The 22,842-nt window shown below is 30.7% G+C and overlaps 1 protein-coding gene across 2 annotated transcripts; it reads left to right on the top strand.

The window, feature by feature from the left end:
- The first annotated feature begins 1,041 nt into the window (after positions 1-1,041).
- Positions 1,042-13,678, top strand: LOC134230067 (uncharacterized). 2 transcript variants are annotated; one of them, XM_062711841.1, is made up of 5 exons: positions 1,042-1,304; positions 1,461-1,610; positions 11,117-11,358; positions 11,943-12,065; positions 12,901-13,678. In XM_062711841.1, exons 2-5 carry the CDS (start codon positions 1,595-1,597, stop codon positions 13,261-13,263), a joined length of 744 nt encoding a protein of 247 aa, XP_062567825.1. In that variant the 5' UTR covers positions 1,042-1,304; positions 1,461-1,594; the 3' UTR covers positions 13,264-13,678. The 2 variants fall into 2 exon arrangements, with proteins under 2 accessions (XP_062567825.1, XP_062567824.1); XM_062711840.1 differs by lacking the exons at positions 1,042-1,304; positions 1,461-1,610 and having other exon boundaries at positions 10,295-11,358.
- Positions 13,679-22,842: the final 9,164 nt, after the last annotated feature.

Here is a 22,842-nt window from a genome sequence, read left to right as displayed (position 1 = left end):
AGTAAGGTACTTTATTCTGTTCCTGAAATTTTCAGTGGTTTATGTTTTTATTAATTCTGTTCACAATTTGAATTTTAATTCTTATTATGGATTTATTCCAAACCTTTGTTAATTTGATCTTTTATCTTTTTAACATAATGAAAAATGATTTTTTTTTAATTTTTTAATTAAACACCAACACTAATTGATAATAATTTTCTTGTTTAAAGTCAGAAGCTTTTTAAGGGAAAGTCTGAGAGAATGTGAGCCATTTTTTATATTACTATATATGTTCTATTTTTTAAAAAGGACTGATTTATTTTTTTATATTATAAGAACAACTCATTTATTGATTCAATAAATTTGTTGTGCTTTTTCAAGTGGCTTTGTGGTATTTTACTTGACTGTAAAGAGAGAATTGAAATAATAATGCTTAAAGAAAGCCATGTATCTATGTATTTTATTCCTGACGTCTGCTATGCGGTTTGCTAACGGTGGAAACGGAAATTGTATATCTTGAAATGAATACTCATAATTCCTTTAATGATTGAATTAATTGCACTTGTCAAATAAGAGCAAATTATGTAAAAGGATTAATGTTGCGTTATTGCTAAAGGAAATTAGTCTCCAAACACATTGTTTTTTATATAAAAGTTTACTTTAATTTGATTCTTTGCATTTAATCATACAATTAATTAAGTCATTCATTTCCCCTACCCTCTTTGTAATGTGCACCATCGTTTAATTATTTGTTTCTTTGCTTTGTATTTGCTCCACATTTCCTTGCGTATCGTTTCCGCGTTCTTTGATGTTTGGTTTTGGCTGTAGAATTGCTATGTATATATTTCGGGGACAGGGTAGTATTTCACCATGATAAAAATTATCTCTTTACCACAAAGTCTTAGTTAGCTAGATTATAGTCATGTTCTTCCTCATTGGGTTTACTACTGGTAGACGAATCAGACTCCTGCATTTCTTTGATTGCATCTTCAGTTTTTGGGGGATTCATCTTTTCTGAAGCATTGTACTTTACGCTGTTTTTTAATTTGAAGAGCCGTGGAGAGAATTCTGAAACTGTAAATATATTTCAAAAACGTTAGGAATAAATTAATCTTCAGACAAGTGCTTTGATGAGTAGAGGCAAACATTTTTACTTCCGTGCTTCTGTATACTTCCATTACGGCTATTTGATTCTCTATCATTACATACTCCGTGTAAGTAATGGATTGATTCTAGTACAGTAAGGGAGTGGTGTGAAATTAGGTTTTGTTCTGTGTATGACCGTTTTCAGTTACGTTTGTGTAGAATTTCAATTAACACCCAAGGTAAGTTGTCTATTCATTGAAAATATCTATAGACCTTCATTCGAAAGGTATCCCAGCTGAGATTGTTAATAATTCAACAATCTATCGTCACCTAAATATGTATATCTAATTCTATTCAGTATGTGACATCTGATATCTGATCATTTCTTCTTCCAGGAAACGTAAGTAATGAGAAAAAGTGTTGCAGAACTCAGCATGCAAAAATAACTTTTCAAATTCATGTCTAATGGTAGGCGTGGAATTGCAAGGACAAAAGTGTGCAGATATGAAATATTGGTATCCAGGAAACTATGAAATTAAAGGCGGGTGAGTTATTTTATTGATTGAACAAGGTAAGTATATTGTAATCTGCAGTCGGCCTTTGTAAGAAAGAAATTTTTTAAAGGTGGCTTAAGTTATTATATTATTTTGCATCGTCGAAGTCATTGTTTTCATAGACTTTTACCGAACTAAAGACCAAGTGTGAATGGATTAAACTTTCATGGTTAAATGTGATAATCATGTAGATAAGTTATCGACGCTTAATTAGAATCATAATTTTTCTCCAGCCTGTTAGATATCTAAGCTTTATTTCCATTAAAATTTATTTATACATGTATATCTTTTCTAGCTAAGCCTGAAAAACAGGCTTAAGACCTTGGAAATTCTATATTGGTAGTAACAAGGCGAAACGTGTGATATGTTAAGGAAATACATGTACAATGTATGCGTATAATTAGCGATTCACGATGTAATAATTCAAAAAGAATTCAATTCATAATATTTTATTGGTGTAATTGTTGAGAAAATTTTTATCTTTCAATATTCTCAAATTTCATACATGAAAGGAAAGATTTATTGTAATATTTGATAACAAAGAAAAGGGGTGCATGTAGATTGTAGAATTATAATGTGTGACAAATCGAGTTGGTTAAGTTACTATTTAAACCGAGAAATCGAGTTATTATCACTTGATTTTTAAAAAATTGAATTGATGCAGTATTACAGATTATAGACAACTACAACTATATTTAAACAAGATGCCCCGTATCACAACTTTCGGCGAGGATTGAAGTTTCTCAAATGCAAGTCGAAATCCAAAGGTCAAAATAATTAGTAGCGAAATGAAGGTCTTACAAGAAATACACCTATGAAATATGAAAGCCCTATAGTTTAAACAATTCAAAAGTTATGACCAAGGTTAATTTTTAAGTGTGTCAAACTATAACGTCAAGACAAAAAAACATTTATACATTCAATACACGTGTGAAGTTTAAAAGCCCTAGTATCAACTGTTCAAATTTATGTCTAAAGTGAGAGTGTGGTAATTTTTTTTTTTTTTTTTTTTTTAAATGAGTCAAAGTCCAAGTTCAATGTCAAATTTGGTTGTACCAAAATAAAAAGGTCTTGTCACAACTAAATACACTTGTGTAAAATGAAAGTCATGACCTCACCCACTCAAAAGTTTTAGCAATGTTAAAGTTTCGCGGACAGACAGAGCAAAAACTTTATACCCATCGCATCTTCCATTACGGGGGCATAATTAAAACTTTCAAATAAACGTCAAATTTTCCTCGTCTAACATTTTGGGGTGTTTTGGAGGGGACTTAACTGTGTGAAATGATGTCGTGAAATAGAGCTTTTCCTAAAAGCCGGTGTAGATACATGAATATTTACATTTGCAAATGTTTTCCTTTATATAACACTACTGAAAGCAAGCGTTTTTATAACTGTGTAAATACAGGTATGGGGTCAAGTACACGATTAATTACTTGCACGAATGCACCTGAGATATTCAAAATTCTTACAAAAAAGAATTGAAAAATGTCCTTTATTAAAAACAATACTTCGAGTAAGATAAAACAAAGAAAGATGTACAAACATAAGGAAAAAAGTATTTAATTTTTTATTTATCTAGTATAGTTTCCAGTAAAAAATATACATGATTAACTTACATGTATATGTAAATAAATCGTGACCCTTTAGCTGTTTGAAAATGGATAATGTTACACAAACTAATTCGCAACAATCTTTATTTGCGGATAAAGTTTCCCTTTCCTTTCAGTTTAATTACGCAAGATTTTGGTCGTGCTTCGCAGCGAGGTATCTTTATTTAGTGCATTTCAGTATGTATGACGCTAGCAAATTAATAAAAATAAATAATGAGGGAAGTGAGAATACTAAGGAATGGTGTGTGAAGCATTAGTGAAAGTACAGAGAAACATACTAAAATTGTGGTGTCCAACGTTTCTTTTAAAAATCTTGTTATAGATATGTGTAGTTTTTTAACCTCACGAGTGCTATTGTATAATAAAACAAAAAAAATGCTTATTTCCTTCTTCTATCATAGTTCTATGTAGTTATGCTTAAAAGGGCTTAAAAGGTTTATTTTTGTTTGAGATCTGATAAGGGTTTAGTTTATATCTATGTAAAAAAGCAGGGCAATACTGAAGTGTACTTTTAATCATAAGCTCTCAAAATCATAAACTAGTCATATACTAGTATCACTTGCAATGGATGTAACCATATTTTGTTCGTTTATATTATCTGACTACTCATCGTTGATATCATGGAGGCCTTAATTACATTTATTACATTTTTAACAGTGAAATACTGTAATTTATCCATTGAATAAAAGTGATATCCTGTCACGGTGTGAAAGGATATCAAAATGATATCCTGTCACAGTGTGAAAGAATATCAGAAGTGCGGGAAAACTCTCGATTTTCCTTCCCTTCACCAAGAATGTTGTAAAAAATACTCCTTAACCTGTTATAAGATAGAAAACGAGTTCATAAACCATTCTGTCATAAAATAAAACTACGCAAGTTCCCCAAACATGTTGCTGAAATTCATGTTTACAATGTTTATCACTTAGCTATGACGTCTTAGCCGCTCAACTATGACGTCATGTAGCCTAAAACTGCATTACAAGAAAGACGTAGGCAAAGGGAAAATCAAAGAAAATGCAATAAATAGAAAATTCAATGTTTTGTAGTTGAATATGGAAATTATTTCACTCATATTTTTTTGATATTTTCATTCGTGCTTCGCACTCGTGAAAATATCAAAAAATCCTGTCCCACTCGTGAAATAAATTCCATATTCAACAACAAAACATTGAATATCCTCTATTTATTGCACGGTATGTCTTTTTTACAATACTGATATAAAATACTATTTTCTTAAAGAACATTTTTGTGACAGGTACATGGTACTAAATTTTATAATGAGAGACTACTTTCGACATGTTTTGACACAATTGAAACTGTTTTAAAGATTTTTATTTAGTTTTTAGCATCTTTGGTTGAGGAGGTCCAATTGATGTGACTTTTAAATATAAACGCTTCCTTCATCGTATTTTTTTTAAATTTATGACCCATGAATTAAAGTCAAGGATTCCAGAGTTAGGCAAAGTTCAACACGTTGAAAATTTCTCATGAAATTTTCTTTATTTTAGATAACAAGGAAGCGAAACCTTTGCATCCTTATGACATACAAAGAGCTTTTTGCTAAATCTGTAAAACGCATGTTAATAATTCTCACATTTGTTTTTAAAAATGCAAATACCAAAGAGTGATTAATATTATATTACAGACTTCATGATACATAAGAAAAGGGATCAGCTAGACGCCAGGTCATAAAAAGTCACTTATGACTTCAATCTGTTCAATTAAGGAATTAATTGTGGAAAAGTAAGACCAAGATCACAGGAGATGCTTACTCCCTCATGGCACCTGATTCTAACTCTAATATTTTACAAGTCTTTGTTTCCTCTGCTCACGATTTCTATTGTACTTTTGAGCTTGATTGCGGTTCGTTTTCTTCATATTTATCAAAAGTGGCCATATCCAAATTTATTGGCGACGAAGCCAGGTGCTTTGATGACCGTCTACACTTGCCATGAGGCCTCTGTATTAATGATGTGTAAATGGAGAATAAAATATATGACGATAACGAACAGAATTGAATTCGAGGTCAAAAGTCCATTAAACAATACAAAACAGGAGCAGAACAAACACCGACCTCTTAAACATCTGATGTAGTCTCAGGTGTCATGGAGGAGTGAGCATCCCCTGCCGACCAGTGCCACCTGGTGTGCTCCTTCTCATAATCGGGAAATAACTGGAAAATCCATCGACAATATTCAGTGTGTGCAAATAATGACCTAACAATTAGTAGGAAGAAAACGTCAGTCATATATTGTTTCAGTGATAAATTTTTCTTGCTTACAAAGTTTTTGTATCGACCATAGAACTTGATGACTTAAACCAAGATTGCTGATATTATTCTTTCATCAACTTCAATAACTTACCTTGTTTTACAAATTATTCATATGTAGAACCTGCTCTTGCGTATTGAATCAACTGAGAGATATTGACCGTGTATGCAACTGATAAGGGTATATTGCTGCATAAGTAAGGGAAGTTGGCGATTGAAAAGTTAAACACATAAGTAAACGTTTATCATTAAGTATAGATGTTAGATAACCATAAACGTCTTCTTATAATAATATATCCAAATACGAAACATATATGCCAGACTCCATCAATTGTCAAATTTATTAGATTATTATAAAAAATCAAACGTGTTGGTCCAAATTCAGGTATTTTGTATTTACAACAAAGTCAATATACGACCAAAGAAATTCTACCTTTAAATGATCTTTTTATAAGAGCTCTTAAACATCACCGTTTTTTTTCATTCGCTTGTCTTTGATTAAAATTTTAAAAAAAACTTCGGATTAACACTTGCTAAACAAATAAGTTGGATCACATAAATAACTTATGCACGTGATAGTGAACCATTAATTTCGAACATAAATGGACAATTTCGCAACTGACGACAGAAATGCTGCTGATATCATATTTACAATACAGTTTTGGGGGATTGACTTCTAGTCAGCATGGGTATTGGAACCGGGGGGAGGGGGGCATTATTTTGCAAATATACATGAAGACATAATATAGGCATTGGAAATTGGGGTTTACCTTTTTTTTGTTGGTTTAGCCCCCAACTTTCAATTTGCTTCCGACGCCTATGGTCAGTAAAACATCCGAACATTATAAATGTGACAAACTCTCTGGTGTCGTTCATTTTGGCTTAACCTGGATATATCGAGTATTTATATCAATTATTCAAATGATCTCAATTCACAGGACATCGTCAATATATCAAACTGAAGAATAAAAATGCAGGAAGAGTTTCCTATCTCTCATTAAAGGTTTTTGAACAGCTGTTGTTTTATAAGAATATAAAAGCAGGTAGTTTGATAGAGGTGTGCAATTAGTAACCATCAGAAATATTGTTTCCCAATGATTTATAAGTATTGTTAATGAGGAACTAGAACACATTTTAAGCATAAATTTCAGAGTACTTGTGTGTAAATTTAGTATGATTTTTAACAAAATAATTCTAGCTAAAGATATCCAATTTCATCATGTGAAATATTCCATTTTTTTTAGAAGAGGTAACTGTTTGTCAAGTCAATAAGTCTAGTTCATTTTTTGTTACGAGAAGTGTATGTACAGAGTGTTGTAAAATCGTTCTCTTTTATTATCAATTTTTGGAAAATTGTGATTTTCATTCTTGAAAAAGTTTTTTTCAGTAGCCATATTTAATTAATAGTTCTTCATCAGTACTTAACATTACTTAACCCTTAGTAGGGGTGGGAGGAATTGTCTAATACATGTATAGTGTGGGATATTCATTGAATATTCTGCTTATACAAAATATCAAAAATCAAAATGAATAGCAGGCGCGGATCCAGGAATTGAAGTTAGAGGGGCGCCAAAAATAGGCAGGAGACATGTATGCAAAGCCCTGTGGGGGCCCATATTCATTCTAGAATATTCTGTAGACATATTTACATTTTCTAGACAAAACTGTGATTTACGCTAACTTTGATATTTTTAGGGGCGCGCGCCTGGTGCGCCCCCCCCCCCCTTAAATCCGCCACTGAATAGAATTGAATTAGATATATTGAAGAGAGATTTATGAATTCAAGCTTGGTGGCTTGAAATCTACTACTTATCTACGACTAAGGAAGATAACTCGTAATAAGCATGATCGATCTAATATAAGTTGCTTATATACATGTACACAGCAGTAGAGCAGAAATTAATTTTAAAAAATCAAAATAAAGGGGATCAAGAATATTGTTCATTCTGAATATAATTAAAGAGAGAATACAAGTCGTTAATGCGGAAAAATTACGGAAACCTGGACACAAAAAGGATGGGATCGGGTTTGTAGGAGTGAGCATGCCCTGTCGACCGGTCATTTCCTTTACAAATGTTTGTTGTATTTATAACCTCATGAAAATGTATTCCAACTCGCCATAAATTTTGAGGAAACATTATTTCAATGCGGAAAGGGAATCGTTTCCTGTTCTCTCGCCATAATTCTATAATTATATTATTAATCTATAATGGATAAAATAATCACTTTCACAAGACTTAATGAATCTTCCATGCATTTAAAGAAATATTACGTCCACTTTTTTTCATGTTCATATCTTGTCGTTTTACATAGTTTTTTTTTCATAAACTGATTAATCTGTCAATGTGTAAGATTCACAGCGGTTGTGGTAGCTCCACTGTTTATGATTACTCCTCGAAGGCACCGGATCCCACCTCTGGAATCCCAGGGTCTATATCAGATTCTATGCCCTGGTTACAGATTTGTATTATTGTAGATTTTTTTTATATCAATTACTCATAGTTATTTTTTACCTATTTCAGTTCTCATAGACTTTAGTTTGTCATTTCTTTATGAAAATACAAAATGAATTTCTTTCAAGTTTCATATTCTAGTCAAATTATGATTCTTAAAAGAATCCTAATGAATTGTACATTTATGTTTGAGTGGTAAGAAATTATTTTACCTGAAAATTTTATCAAAACTTAGATCGAGATTCACATTGAGTAAATCATTCTTATGGGAATTTCTAATCCACTTTTCAAATTCCTGATGAAGAGCATTTGTAGAAAGGCAATATCATGTATAAATACACACTTTGATTTTTTTTTTTTTTTCGCGGAAGATTTTGAATATTGTTTTTTTTTTTTTTTTTTTTTTTTTTTTTCAAAAAAAAAAATAATAATAATAAATAGACTTGAGGGATTACGTGGATATTATTTTTAATCTTAATTACTAATCAAAAAAATTATTTTTAATCTTAATTACTAATCAAAAAAATAAATAAATAAATATAACTTTATCATGAAATATCTGAAATTAAGAAGAAGATTAAGAATTGTTAGTTATTCTAGCCAATGTATTTGTACTTGAGAGCATTTCTGAATCTAACATACTTTAGTATTATTTCTGTCAAATAAATATTTTTATACCGCCTCTCCCATAATTCTTCAGGGAAAAGCATTATTTGCAGTTTTCAATATCATGTTCACATCAAGATGTGATTTGCATTATATATTTATATTATTATCAAGTAGTTTTAAAAGTTGCTTAGCGTTTCAAACCATTATATGTGCATTACATGTGATACTAGTGACTCCGACATTTTTTTAAATCAGAAAAAATAGTGTTAGTTTCTTCTATATTTTTAAACATGATATTTATATTCACGCGTATCTTTTGTAGTAAGTAGAATTTAATATGAAACCAAACTGTAGGTAATCCTACCAAGTACACGTATGTATACATTTTATCCCTCTTAACTTGGACCATTTAAGCCGACTTAACTTTAGGCAGACACTTTTTTATATCAGCCTAAGGAAATTTACGCTGTAGATTATAATGTAAATGTCACAATGATTGTTGTCAAAATAAATAATCATTTTGAGAGTAAAACACGTAAAACCCTTTTTTCACACATAATTTATTCCTTGAAGATTAAATAGGTCCCTGTCCCAAAGAAAAGAGTCATAAGCATATGAATCTATAAGAATTTCGTATCAAAACATGAAAACAAATATGCATATTTCCTCAAACGCAAAAAAAAAATATATTGAAAGTAACTTATTGTACCCCAGAAACTCGTTTGGTGTACTCGATTTCCTGTACAATTATGTATTATTGCTTCATTGCTTTTAAAAATTAAATTTGTTGAAATTAGACTTAAACACAATAACATTTTCCAATACTCATTCTTTAATCTAATTTAATATTAAAATATGTTGAGGTTATCTCTTATTTTATTATAACCACCGCTTGAAAAGTGGGATGGGAGGGAGGTATAAAGTGATCGGGATGTCCGTCCGTCCGTTTGTTATGCTTTGGGGACCCATCTTTAGCCGCAACTCTTCTTAAACCACTCAATGAAATTTAATGGGACTTTCACGGAATCTTTGTTACATAGTTCCATTGTGCACATCCTATACTTTACTTTTTGATAGGGCACATATTTTGGGTTTCACATAGCAAAACATGGACACTGCTATTCCTTCTATAATATTGAAGGATGTCCATCTCGTACATGTATTAACAACTCCTCATATACCAATGAATAGAATTTAATGATATTTTCACGGATTCTTACTACAGAATGCCATTATGCACCTCCTATTTTACCTTTTGATCTAACACTTATTTCAGGTATACAAGAGCAATCATGGACTTTGCCGTACAACTTAAATTTATACATATGTGTGTGTTTTGACCTTTTTCATAGAAGCTGGGGAAAGAGGGGGCATAAAATCATATGGGAGGCATTGGGGGTATCATATAGTGAGCTCAGTGCTCACAGTACCTCTACTTTATAATGTGTTGCATAGAGTTTTGTATGTCCAAACATTCATTTTGATACTGATGGATTTATTTGCAAAGGCTAGATAAAAATAAATCGAAATAGAAAGAAAAAAAAAAGAGAAAAAGAAATGACATTTTTATATTTCTCAACAATATTGGCTTTCGTTCGGTTTAATAGTAATTGTAAGTATTTTTTTTTTTGTTGTTGTTATATGAAATGCTCTGATAAAAAACAAACCTACTAAAAATTCAATTCTTTGGTAACTAAGTCAATTTTGAAGATTCCTATTATAATTAATTGTAAAAGAAAATAAGCCTTTATTTATTGCACAATATTTACACAATTCCAATATCATAATTCAATATATTTTTTACATTAAGTGTGTTTTTATCATAACTATATAACAATTAATTTCAATGCTATTGGTCTCTATTAGGAAAATAGAGGAAACCATTTCCAGCGTGATCCTTATAATTTTTTCCGATCTATCCAATAATTTGAATCTAATATCCCCTAATAGACAAAATCCACTGTGCATATGTAGAAAAAAACCTTATCACATATATATTTTTTATAATGACCAGAGTCCACAAGCACAAAGTTTGAAAATTCTCATCCCCAAATTCACATCTCATCGCAACTCTTCTAAAATTGGCTTTACCAGCACAATTGTATCATGTGACTCCCGCGGAAGTAATCGACCGTGCTCCAATCAAAAAGACTTCCGCGATATCCTGTATATATATATAAACTATAGTGATTGATAATGATCAATAATCGATACGATCAAGAAATTAATAGCAATGGGTAAAAACACTATACTAATGAATTTACATTTAATATCATTTATTATGTACAATATCATCGATGTTATTCTTTTAATTTAAAATTGAATTATAATGGACTTAATACGTAAACTCTTTTTTATATTTGTTAACATCAAACATCATTTATTATATACCATACATACTGCGTAATACACTTATTTTTAAATATTTTATGAGAACAAATGATCCATGAAATAATTGTAACATAATTATTCAAAAATTACATCACATTTATTGACTTTATATGAGGATATATTTATTTAAAACTTTCGCCTTTTTTCTTTTGTATTCAGGCATCTTGACTTTAACCGTGCTAGCAGTATTTCCAGCACTTGTTTTTGGTAACCCTATTCGAACTTTAGCTTCGACATTTGAAGACTGGAGGAGTCCTTGCGCACAACCGGAAACACAGCAGCTTCCGGACTTTTTACAGAGTATTACACCAACAGTACAACCCCTTCCACAAATCCTGAGGGAACTTATAGTACATATGAAAGAAACAAAAGAGAAAATAGAGGAGCTGAAACATAACTATGTACGTTTTATAATTTCATCTGACCCCGAATCGAGATTATTTATAATTCTCATATAATGACCAATCTAAAACCCTTTATTAAAGATATGTATAAAGATACATGGGTAAACAATATATTTTATATAAAAAAGAGGGAACTTCTAAATCAAATGAAAGAAATAAAAGAGAAAAAATGGGAACTGAAATATAACTATGTACGTTTCTTTTTGTTATTTGACCCAGAATTGAAATTATTTGTAAATCTCCTAAATGACCATTCTGTAAACCATTTTAAAGATATGTATAAAGATACTAGGACATACAATATATTGTATACAATATAGAATTGAATTTTAACTCGTATAGATGGAAATATTTTCATCTTATTCTATATAAGTTAGAATTGTTGTCTTAAATTTCCTCTTGAAAAGTACCACTCCTTTTAAATTAATGGAAATAGGAGCTAAGTTTATGTATCTGCCTCCCTGAAAAACATAAAATTTCGATGATTATATTTTAAAACCAGAATTCTTGAAGTGGCTATATCTTGTAATTTATTGCTAGTAAATTTTCACTGAACTTTTAATTTTTTTTTTTTTTGACAGACCCAGGTAAGGGTAAAACAGGGGGACTGTGAGAACAATTTAGACGCCGCCTATCTCCGTCTGGACGGATTTCCAACCACCCCCTCCTTCAAAGGATCCCTGCGCATGTTTGAAGAAAGAAACGTAAGTAGTCTTAATTCATAAATATAAACTAGTATATAGTTTTTTTGTTTTGTTTTTTTTTTCAGTTAAGTAAAGTTAGGTTACTCGGTCAATTTCCATCCATTTAAAACAATTATACTAAGGTTATGAATGTCAAAATATGCTAAAGATGAAAGTTTTCCTTTGGTGTATTGAAAAAATCTTTCTCCTTAAAAATTATTATTTACACGTACTTCGGCAGTAATACACGGTATATTAAAAGCTCGAGTGTAAGGAAAATAATTGGAGGCTTATCAATTGCTTTTATGACCTATTTTTATAAAAATAAATAGAATATGCTCAATTCATAAAAGACGGAAATTGAGACTTAGTCCAGCGTATATTACTTCTCTCTTCCGTGTTTTTCTACATGGAGGGGGTAATGTTAAACGCTCGTGACATTCCATTACATTTTCCGGTCGGGGGTGTCCTCTTTCCATTCTAGTGGATTTTTGAAGTTCAACTTTCTATGACTAAACAACAGGTGTTGAGAGAAAAATGAGATGTTTTCGAAAACTTGAAATTTCATAAAATGTGCATTGACTTGAACATTCCTGAAAAATGGACTATTCCAAAAAGTAAAGAAGAATGCTTAATTTTTTAGTATATGAAGATAATTTTTATACAAACTTTTTTTTTGTTCGAGACGCTCATCTAAACCTTGTCCTTGTACATGTACACTGCATCACATACTTAACTGATTTCACATGTCCTCAAATACTAACAAATCAAGACGGCTAACTGATTATGGCCATTTCTGGATTATCGTCGAATTTGTGGGACAATGTATAAATCATATTGTTGCTTTTCATTTTAGTTGACTGATATCCTACTCACCGATTACCACAAACTATCCGTGGTTATGATCTTCCTGGAACAGGTGCGTTGGGACGAAGATGTGTACGAGAACGACCAGTTTTTACCTATCCTTAACGACATATTCCGCCGCCTGAAGTCCATTCTTTGTGTTTTGACCAATGCCCTCACGTCTCAGAATGCCCAAGTCACAGAATTCGCCAACAGGAGTCATTCCATGGGCCAGCGGTACAGAACCATGTCAAGGGCAGACAACCATGATCGGGATTACATAATCATGAGGCAGAGTTTGAAACTGTTTAGTAACATGATTTTGAAGTACGTTGCGTTGAAGGACTTCTTGGATGATCCAAACTCGGCATAGTAAAGCCAAGGAACCGTTTTGTGTTGTGAAGTTATTTATTAATTGGTATGTACCTGGGGGTATTTATGAATGGCTTATTATAAACTATATTAATGGACCAAAGAAATTTTGACTTTTTATCAATAACATATATGTATATTTTTAACTGAATGCCAATATTTGTATGAATTTACATTTTGTTGGTTACAATTATCCGCCCGTGTGTTTTGTTGTGTTATTATAAACATATGCTCAAGAAACATATCATATGAGTTCAAGAAATTATATCAATATTTTTCTTTTATTTTGATTCGTGCTTGTTTGAAAAATTGATATTTATTTATTTATTTTTGATAGATTGTTTTTATTGCAGATGATTTATATCATGAAAATTTGTTGCTTAATAAGTAAATTTCATAGCATACATAGTATTTTTTATGAAAGAAAATCAACTCAAGACCTTCAATACATGTATCATTCTGTTCTACCTCTTGATAAAAAAAAATATCAATGTTTATAAAGAAATCAACATAGCTCAGGATTATTCTTAGTGATCTCGTTAGTGTTTTCTACATATATCTGCCATCATAATGCTTGATTCAAATGTAATCTTACTTTTTATTTGAAATTTATTTTTTATGTTTTTAATTTTATTCTCTTCTTCTTTGTTTATTATTTACCGTGTTTACCTGTTGAACATGATTTTTTTTTAATATATTTATCGTATTAACTGTGATTATACAAATTAGGTGTAGTTATTTTGTTATGTATTTTTATCCCTTTACTGTATTTAATATTTTATGTACATGCATTTTCAATAAAACAAGTGTTTTGCTAAAATGTTCCTTATTTTAATGTTTTTGTTTTAAAAATCAGTTTTCGGTTGTAAGACACTTCATCAATATGAATAAGTTCCCAAAACAAAATATGCTTAATGCCATGTTGAAACCCCCCCCCCCCCTTCTCTCTCTCTCTCTCTCACACACACACTTCATATCTTAGTCATCAAAGGGTTTGTAAAATGAAGTTTTAGTTCTTCATGATAAAGAAAGTACAAGTACTTGTTTGTACATATGTCTCAGCTTTATATACTCTGTGGTTTTTCAAGATAAAATGAATAATCTCAGTATTCATTATATGTGATCTTAAATAAGTCCAATTAATGTAAAATTCTTTGAGAGATAATTAATAATTTAATAATTTTATTTATTAGTTATAACATTTTGAAACAAGCAAAATATTATATCATTGTACTTCAAGATAAACGTGAAATGTTAATTAAAACTGTTGCATTCTCTGTTTGGACTTTGGATATATTATATATATATGTAGGCTCATCAGTCATGGATCCATGCAGTTACATATTTGAGAAAGAGAAGGGGGAGGGGCTCAGAGTGCTCTCCAAAAATTAAATAATGAATGTTCTGTTTCTTCACTAATGTTTAATTAAAAACAACTTCACTGTAATTAGAAAACAGTCGGGAATACAGCTAAGATTGTATTATGTCTCGTCCAATCATTTTATATATGGAATATTACGTAGTTTAACAATCTAATTAAAATTAGACGTTAGATCCGGAGTATGGCGAGTATGCGAGTGGATCTAACATTAAATTTAGATTGGTATTCTAAAAGCATAAACATTTAGGCCTAACAATATTGATATAAAATGCATACGGCTCATCTAAAATAGATCCAGCAATTATAGTTAGCTAGGAAATCATTATACAGGTAAAAGCTATATTTACATGATGTAATTCTTTCAATGACTAGTTGTTTTTTTTTTATATACAATGTAGTTAAACAAAATTTAAGGTAATTTTTCTTCAAAAGCAACACAGATCCGTGAGACACTGATAGGCCTAATGTCTTATGTTGTCATGTGTGTATTATATATAGCACCTATTAATTAATTTATTAGTACGTTTTTTGAATGTATAATTTTAGCTTAAAGAAAGAAGTTTTTTTTTTTCGTTCTGCAAGCTGGAAAATAAATTGGATCGGGATCGGAATACGTAAAATTTCTTTTCATCTTGGATCCAGAAACAAAAGGTACGCAAAAAATTTGTAGCAGACGGATTTATGTAAAAATTTACCTTTCATTACTTTTTTTCTAGATTAATTTCATAAAGAAATCAACAAATATCCAATTCAAGTAGTTAAGCGCATCGAAGGACTATTCTTGAAATGGTTAATAACTTTGATTCATGATTATAGCTTCAAATGTTCCCATTTGTCGTAGTGTTTCGCGAAAAAGAAAAATCGCCACAGGACATTCGGACAGACAGTTAACACAATTTCACAGGACCAAACGAATTTTCACCGGTCCAAAACTTTTTCATATAATGATCATAACGATGTTTTTTTCATAGCAAATGAATCAGTAAACATGTATTAAGCTTAAAAAGATATGTTTGTTAACTGTAACATTCCCAAAAAGTAAGGGTTGGTAGGTTGGAAACTCTTTTTTTTTTTTACTTATGTATGGCCAAACATCCCTGGACTGAATATACCAAGTGTCATATTTCCAATGTTTATTCACAAAGTTGTAGGGGGAAATTGTTGTTACAATAATTATTACTCTTTATATTTAAAGTAATTTGTAAACTATATTGACATATTTTGTGTCTCAAGTTATTAAAAGCTACAAATTATCTTTTTTTTAAAATAATTTATGGAATCGGCTGATTGATCAAACGCAGTTTTGCCAATTGTCAGAAAAGAAAAATCCACTCGGGGATAATATGAATGGGTCGGTCGGGTTATAGGAAACAAACAATTTTTTTTAGCAGGTTTTAAAATAATCACAATCAACAAATACAATATGTTTTTGAAAGTGTGTTTTGGTATAAGATTAAGCGTCTATATGATGAAATAGAAATATAAGATTTAAAATCCTGCCAAAACGAACCTGAATTCTCTTTTTCACCTGTTTTGTCATAAAATTTGTCATGTATTTTGAACAAACATGTTTAGGAAATTAATGTTTATGGGGTAGAAATTCTTAAAAATAATCAATAGCATTTATTGATTTGAGTATTTTGGTTAATACAAATAAATTCTCTTGTCAAAAGTGCATTTTGTAATGTAGCAAGGGGGAAGGGGTGTTAAAAGAAAAAAAGAAAAGTTTTTAACAAAATTAACTTTGTTGATTCATAGAACAAGGTATAGTTGACTAGACATACAGAAGAAACTGGTTTGTGTAATGAAAGAAAATGTACTATCTGCATGTCTGATGCAGAAGATATTATCTATTTTTGTTTGATTGCTCAGCATATCATGACTTATGACAACCTTTCTTAGAGGCTATGAATACTATCTGTAAGAATTTATCAAGTTTATATGTGATCTAACAGAAACAAGTTAATATTGCTTATGAGTAATGAAAATGATTATGATATCACAAGTTGTTTTTTTTTTCAAGTTACATTCATACATGTCTGTAACTGTTTTAATAGAAGAAAAGTTGATTTATCATGAGAATCAATGTTAACTAGTCTGTAGTATATGTATTATTATTGTAATTTGTATAATATTTCTATTTTACTCTTCTTTTTAGGTTAGTTTGTATGAAAAAAATGTGTATTCTTATAATCATATTTTAAGGTATTAATGAATAATTGGCTATAATTGTGTATTAATGAAAAATATTAAAACTTTAATCCAGAAAAAAAAAATTATATTCAGAGTAAAAATGTTAAAAAGCAAAATCCCTTCTCAAGTATCATCATTCTGCGCTAAGTATTGTGTACAGAATTTAGCAAATTGATCACACCCGTGAAACGTACACAGTTTTTGTAAACAGGGCACAAGCTCTGTTATTGTTGATGTTGACGATTCACCGGGAGCATTCAATTGTTAAAGTCTGCTCACCACAACTGCACGGACTGACAATGTACTGTGTGTTTGTTTTCCTTTCAAACATTTCTACTCTGAATTTTCTGGATTATAGTTTTAATATTTTTCATTTGTACACAAAAAGACTGCCACTTTTCCTAAGTTTTAAGAATAAAAATAAAATTTGTGAAAGTGCAAGGATGTGTTTATCAAACCCGTCTAAAAAACTGAAGTTTTAATAACTTTTAGATGTAATAAGATTTTTAATATATTTTTGTGTGAAATGCTATTAAAATAAATAAGTCGTAATATTAAACAGGAAATATTAACTTCAAATCTGTGTCCATGCACCTTTATTGTTAGTTCAGTTATTTAATTGATCAACTATAATTTAGAAAATGCATTCTCTTTGTTGTGCCTATATATGCTTTCTTGGTCCTAAATTGGAAATAAAAACATTACATTGACTTATTTACTAAATGTTATTGCCCATGCATTTTGGCTTATGTTAAGGTGCCAATTGCCTACAACACAATGCTGGATATGCTGAAAAACTACCCTCTCTTATTAAACAACACAATACAACAAAGGTTAATTCATTAATTTTTCATACCTCAAAGCATAGAGCTTATTTGAATTGTAGTTTCCACATGTTTCACATGCCAAAAGTCTTCACTTTATAAAGTTCTTTGGCTAATGGCTATGCAAAGGTATTTGTATCTTAGTTTCTCAGTGACAGCTCATGATTTCTCCTTATTTAGTGTATGATGTACAATATAAAGCAAACACTCCATACGATTTGAATCAAGGGTAAAGGTTATTTATTTTACTTGAAACCTAAGGACACTGATTTATTATTATAATAATTTATGCAACTTATCTTTATTTAACATGTTTTACCTATGAATCTCTTGCTGTGTCTTGCACTCTTCAGCCTAACCATAAAAATGAACCCGAATTTGAATTTTCAATTAATTTTCGGTTTTGATAATTGATGTATAAAATTGTTGATTTAAACACAGACAGCCTTTTTAAAAATAAGACTCGAGGGTTCATGCCAAACAACTTTTTTTAAGGTATTTTCTGAATCACCATGGCCAACTGATTGAAAAATTAAAATAAAAAGAAAATTGAACAAATTTTAGTGGAATTGAAACCTGAGTTTAACTACATTGTGCTTGTTTACCTGTTATTAAGCATTACAATTAATCTAGTAGGTGTTCTGTGTGATCCAGAAGTGGTTATTATTTTGTGAAATTAATTAATTATTCTAATACTCTGAATCTGGCAAGGTCACTTATCTAAGGCTCAAAAGGGTGATTTACTGGTCAAATAACATGTATTGAAATCAAGTTTTATACTTGTTTAAGCTGGAGATTTTGATCTTCTTGGGTAAGATTTTATTTTTTCTTTGTTTCATTTTGTCAATGGGCTAAGTGTTCTCAGATTTGAAAAAAAACTCTATTTCATAGGTTTACTAAACTAAATGTAGATATGAATAATCTAGACCATTGTCTTGACAAAAATCAACCTTAAGAAATCTAGAGTAGATTCTTTAAGAGTTATTAAAATAAATGTAATATCTACTACATGCAAAATTAGTTCCTGGAATTTTTTTATCGTTAAAAAAAACACTCAAGCATTAAAAAAATGAGATTGTTATGAAAGTGTAAACTATTTATAACTTATTATGGAGAATATTTCCATCAAAATTTGGAAACAGCTGCATTATTCCCCAGAATGATCAGATTTCGACAGGAATATTTCAATTCTATAAATAGGCTGCTTTTTTAACATTTCCTCGAAAGCTGTTCTTTTACACAAGACAAAAGTATTTGTTGATTGTTATTTAGTTGCATATTTGCCCTCAGATCTGTAGAAACAAGTTACAGTTAGTTTATATACATGTGTGCTTGCTTGCAAAACTGTTTTGGCTATTCAAAAGACTTATATAGCTTTTATTTTACTGTAACATATTCTTTTGTAAATCTTAATTGGCAGTATTACATTTGCGTATATTGCTTGATATATGTATACAATGTATTGTATTTTAACTCTCAGTTTTATTTATAAAAGATGAAAACAAACTCCACTTCTACTTGTGGTGGTTTACTTCATGAACTACATGTAAGCGTTAAGTTCCTGTATCTTGATTAATTTTAAAAGAGTCAAATCGAGAAAATCTTTGAAAACAATACGGTTCAATTTAAAATGTTTTAAGAGAAACGAAACTCTATATACGCGTATGTTCTGACATTTTTGAAATGATATAATAATTATTTTAACATTTCCTACTCTTATTTATAACATGCCATTTACAATAAGTGCATTGCTTTTATTTTTGAGCGTCTCTTTCGAGAATTTTTCAATCTGATGGAGACGCCACCATTTTCCGTTGGAGGGCTAAAGATTTAAATATTTACTCGGCACTCGGTGCAACTGAGCAGTGGGGAATAATTTTCATGCTAACACCTTCTGCCACGTGGGACATCAGTTTAAACGGTCTCATCCGAAGAACCGGCCCCCACGTCCCGCAGTGAATTCGAATTCGAACCCGCTACATAAGGATCACCTCCTAACTTCGCTGCTCGAGAGCAGATGTAGACGCTCTAATCACTACACCACGAATACATGTTAAGTTCATTTTCAAGAACTCTAACAATCTAAAACAAACTTTCTTCATAATGTAAATTCTGTTAAAGATGCTAGCTATATTTTAAAACAAGTCTTACATGCACTTTAAATTATCGTGAAATTGTGTTTAATCTTTTTTTTTTCAAAAATTTGTAGCTTGTGTTTATTTTGGATAGTATATGTACTGTCATGTAAATTTTGAATTTACCACCCGGTAAATCAAAATTTACAACATGACAGTACATATGTAAGTATTAAGATTTCCCATTGCATTAAATAGAGTAACATGATCCTTCTACATCTGTCATGTAAATATCCAAGCAGATTTCAACAAAGTATGATAATTTAACTTTCTATATTTCAACATCTGTATATTTAAGTCATCAAAATTTAGATTGAATTACAAGGAGCACACGGAGGGAATTACCGGTCGGCAGAGAATGCTCACTCCTCAATGGCACCTGAACCTACTTCTAATATTTAAGTTGTCCCTGTTTGCTCGCTCTAAAATTTGTTTAGTTTAATGGACTTTTGAGCTTGAATAACATACGGTGTCACTATATATTTCACTTCACAAAATGTTGAATATGTGAGATTATAAAGAAATTGTTTGTGCTTATCAATGCTGAGATATGTTAGATGGGAGGGGTATATGTGTGGTTTTGCTTTTTTGTGTGTTTTGGGGTTACAAAACTCTCATACACCATCAGGCTGCAAACTCTTTAGTCAAACTTTCCATGACAGGGGCTGTTTTGAGCGTCCTTTATTGTGTGAAAGTTATTGATATTAGCAACGCAATTGTTAAACTAATCACTTAAACTTAGTCTTCATAAAATTTTTGTCGCCCGCTTGGCGCAGTGTATAGAGAGTCTGCTCTAGAGTCGCAAAGTCAGGAGTCGATCCTTACATCGCGGGTTCGAATCCCACTGTGGGAGGTGGAATTCGGATGAGATCGTATAAACCGAGGCCCCATGTCGCAGCGGGTGCTTGCACGAAAAAAATCCCTCCCTACTATTTGGCCCTGAGTGCCAAGTATAGCTCTCCACAGGCAAGTGGTGGCGCTCCATATGAGTGAAAAATATCATTCTTGAGAGGGACGTTAGATAACATACAATCAATCGATCAATCATGAAATTTTTAATTCATTTAACCTATAATTATTTGTTCTTTTTAGGTATAAGTCTAACGAATTCAAATGTATTTAGAGGTTTTATATATTAATTTTTTCAGAGAGGCTCAAAGTAGGTCTGTAAAGTTTGTTCTTGACCTTTACCTTGAAATCTTCGCTCATTTATTTTCTTTGAATAAATGTTCGAATATTTTGTTCAATTACATTTTATATATACATATTAAAACAGTATTTGTACTTAAAAAAATATCCTTTATGTTTAAAACCCAAAATATACCTCCTTAAACATAATACTAAAATAATTCCCGACACTTCATAGAATAGTGCTAGCATAACAAAACTTAACCAAATTTAGAGACCTTAAACTAGAGGAACACTCTTAATGGCGTAGTACTATTCAACTAAATCCTCTAAGAAATGCTTCCCGTATTGTCAAACTTTTGAAGAAAATCCTAAAAAATAAATTGAGTTTGAAACTTTGTGCTAAAGGTGAGGTTTGCGATCAAAATCAAGAGAACAGGTTATTTCCCAAAGATTCACAGTTCTACAGAAATATTTCAATTCCAGTTAATATATTTCCAAAACGTGTCAATCTCAACAGCTCTTCTACATACCAAGAATATTTTTGTTTGTGACGACGTTCTATGAATTTACATTCTAATGTGGAGGAACTGTATTTTTTTTAATTATTTGATATTGTTTTATCTGTCGATTTTAATGTTTTACTCTAAGATGATTTTCAAAAAGATTTCATATTATACATCATTTAACTGAATTGAAGTTTTATTTTTAGGAAGAGTAACATTTTAGTGCAAAACACACAAACACTTATTAATTAGCTTGTAAATTTACTCCTACAACAAACTGTAGCCGCACTTAAAGTCCTTTATCTTAATAGATAATTTTTTTTTTTTGAGAAATCTGTTTTACAGCTGCAGTGAAATGTTTATTTCAACCATTATGATGACGAGCTGTTCTGAAAATACTAGTTATTCCAATCAAAATCGAAATATATATCTTGTTTATGTTGAAAGCATTTGATGTCTATATATTTTTATTCTTATATACAAGGTATGTAATAAAAGTTAGAAGGAAGCTAATCGATCAATCAAGCATATTATTTTTGGGGAAAACAATTCTCGAAATTAAAATTGGAGGCTTTTTGGGGAAAATATATGAGAATTTACTTAGAGACCAATATCTTGCCTCTCTGTCGTAAAACTTTTAATGGCAATCAATGACATTTCCTCTGCCTTCTTCCTCAATTATAATTATCTCAATTAGTTCCTCTTTAACAAACTTTATGAATTAATTTTATACTAATACTACTAATGTTACTATTTTGAGTATTTCTACAAAATTGTGAACAACATTTAGCATACCGACAACAACGTATCATCAAGAATCAACTCGGACATAATCATGTAAGCTAGTGCTTTACTATAACAGTTCACTGGAAAACACGTTGACACTTTGTGTTACTCATCATTGCAAGCCACGAACGGACACAAAACCCATGGCTTGCGACGATGTCATTTACTATGGAACATTACTTTTGAACTTATTTGAGACTTTAAAGGCTACATTTCTTACATGTGGTAAAAGGGATGTAATATTTGAAAAAATAATATGTAATAGTTCTATTTATCATAAAAATAGCCATTATGATTTGGGGAAGTTAATTATAACTATCTGAAATCTACAGTAAAAATACTTTGATTTACTTTTACATTTAGAAAAAGCCATTTTGAAAATTAATAACTGTAAACTAGAGTCATTTATATTTTTGGTCAGGGATGTAAGGTATATATGATCCAAGGAAATCAGAGTATTCTCTTTTAATTGCATTGATGTTAAAAAATAGATCTCATAAGAATTGATATATGATTGATTGATTGTATATTGTTTAACGTCCCTCTCGAGAATTTTTCACTCATATGGAAGGGCTTCAAATTTGGACCTTTACTCGGCACTCAGGACCATTGAGCAGTAAGGGATCT

Source organism: Saccostrea cucullata, unplaced genomic scaffold, assembly GCF_032062105.1.
Source record: "Saccostrea cucullata isolate Sc308-1 unplaced genomic scaffold, CSIRO_AGI_Scuc_v1 ctg218, whole genome shotgun sequence".
NCBI lineage: Eukaryota > Metazoa > Mollusca > Bivalvia > Ostreida > Ostreidae > Saccostrea > Saccostrea cuccullata.
This window is presented reverse-complemented; position numbering and strand designations above follow the sequence as displayed.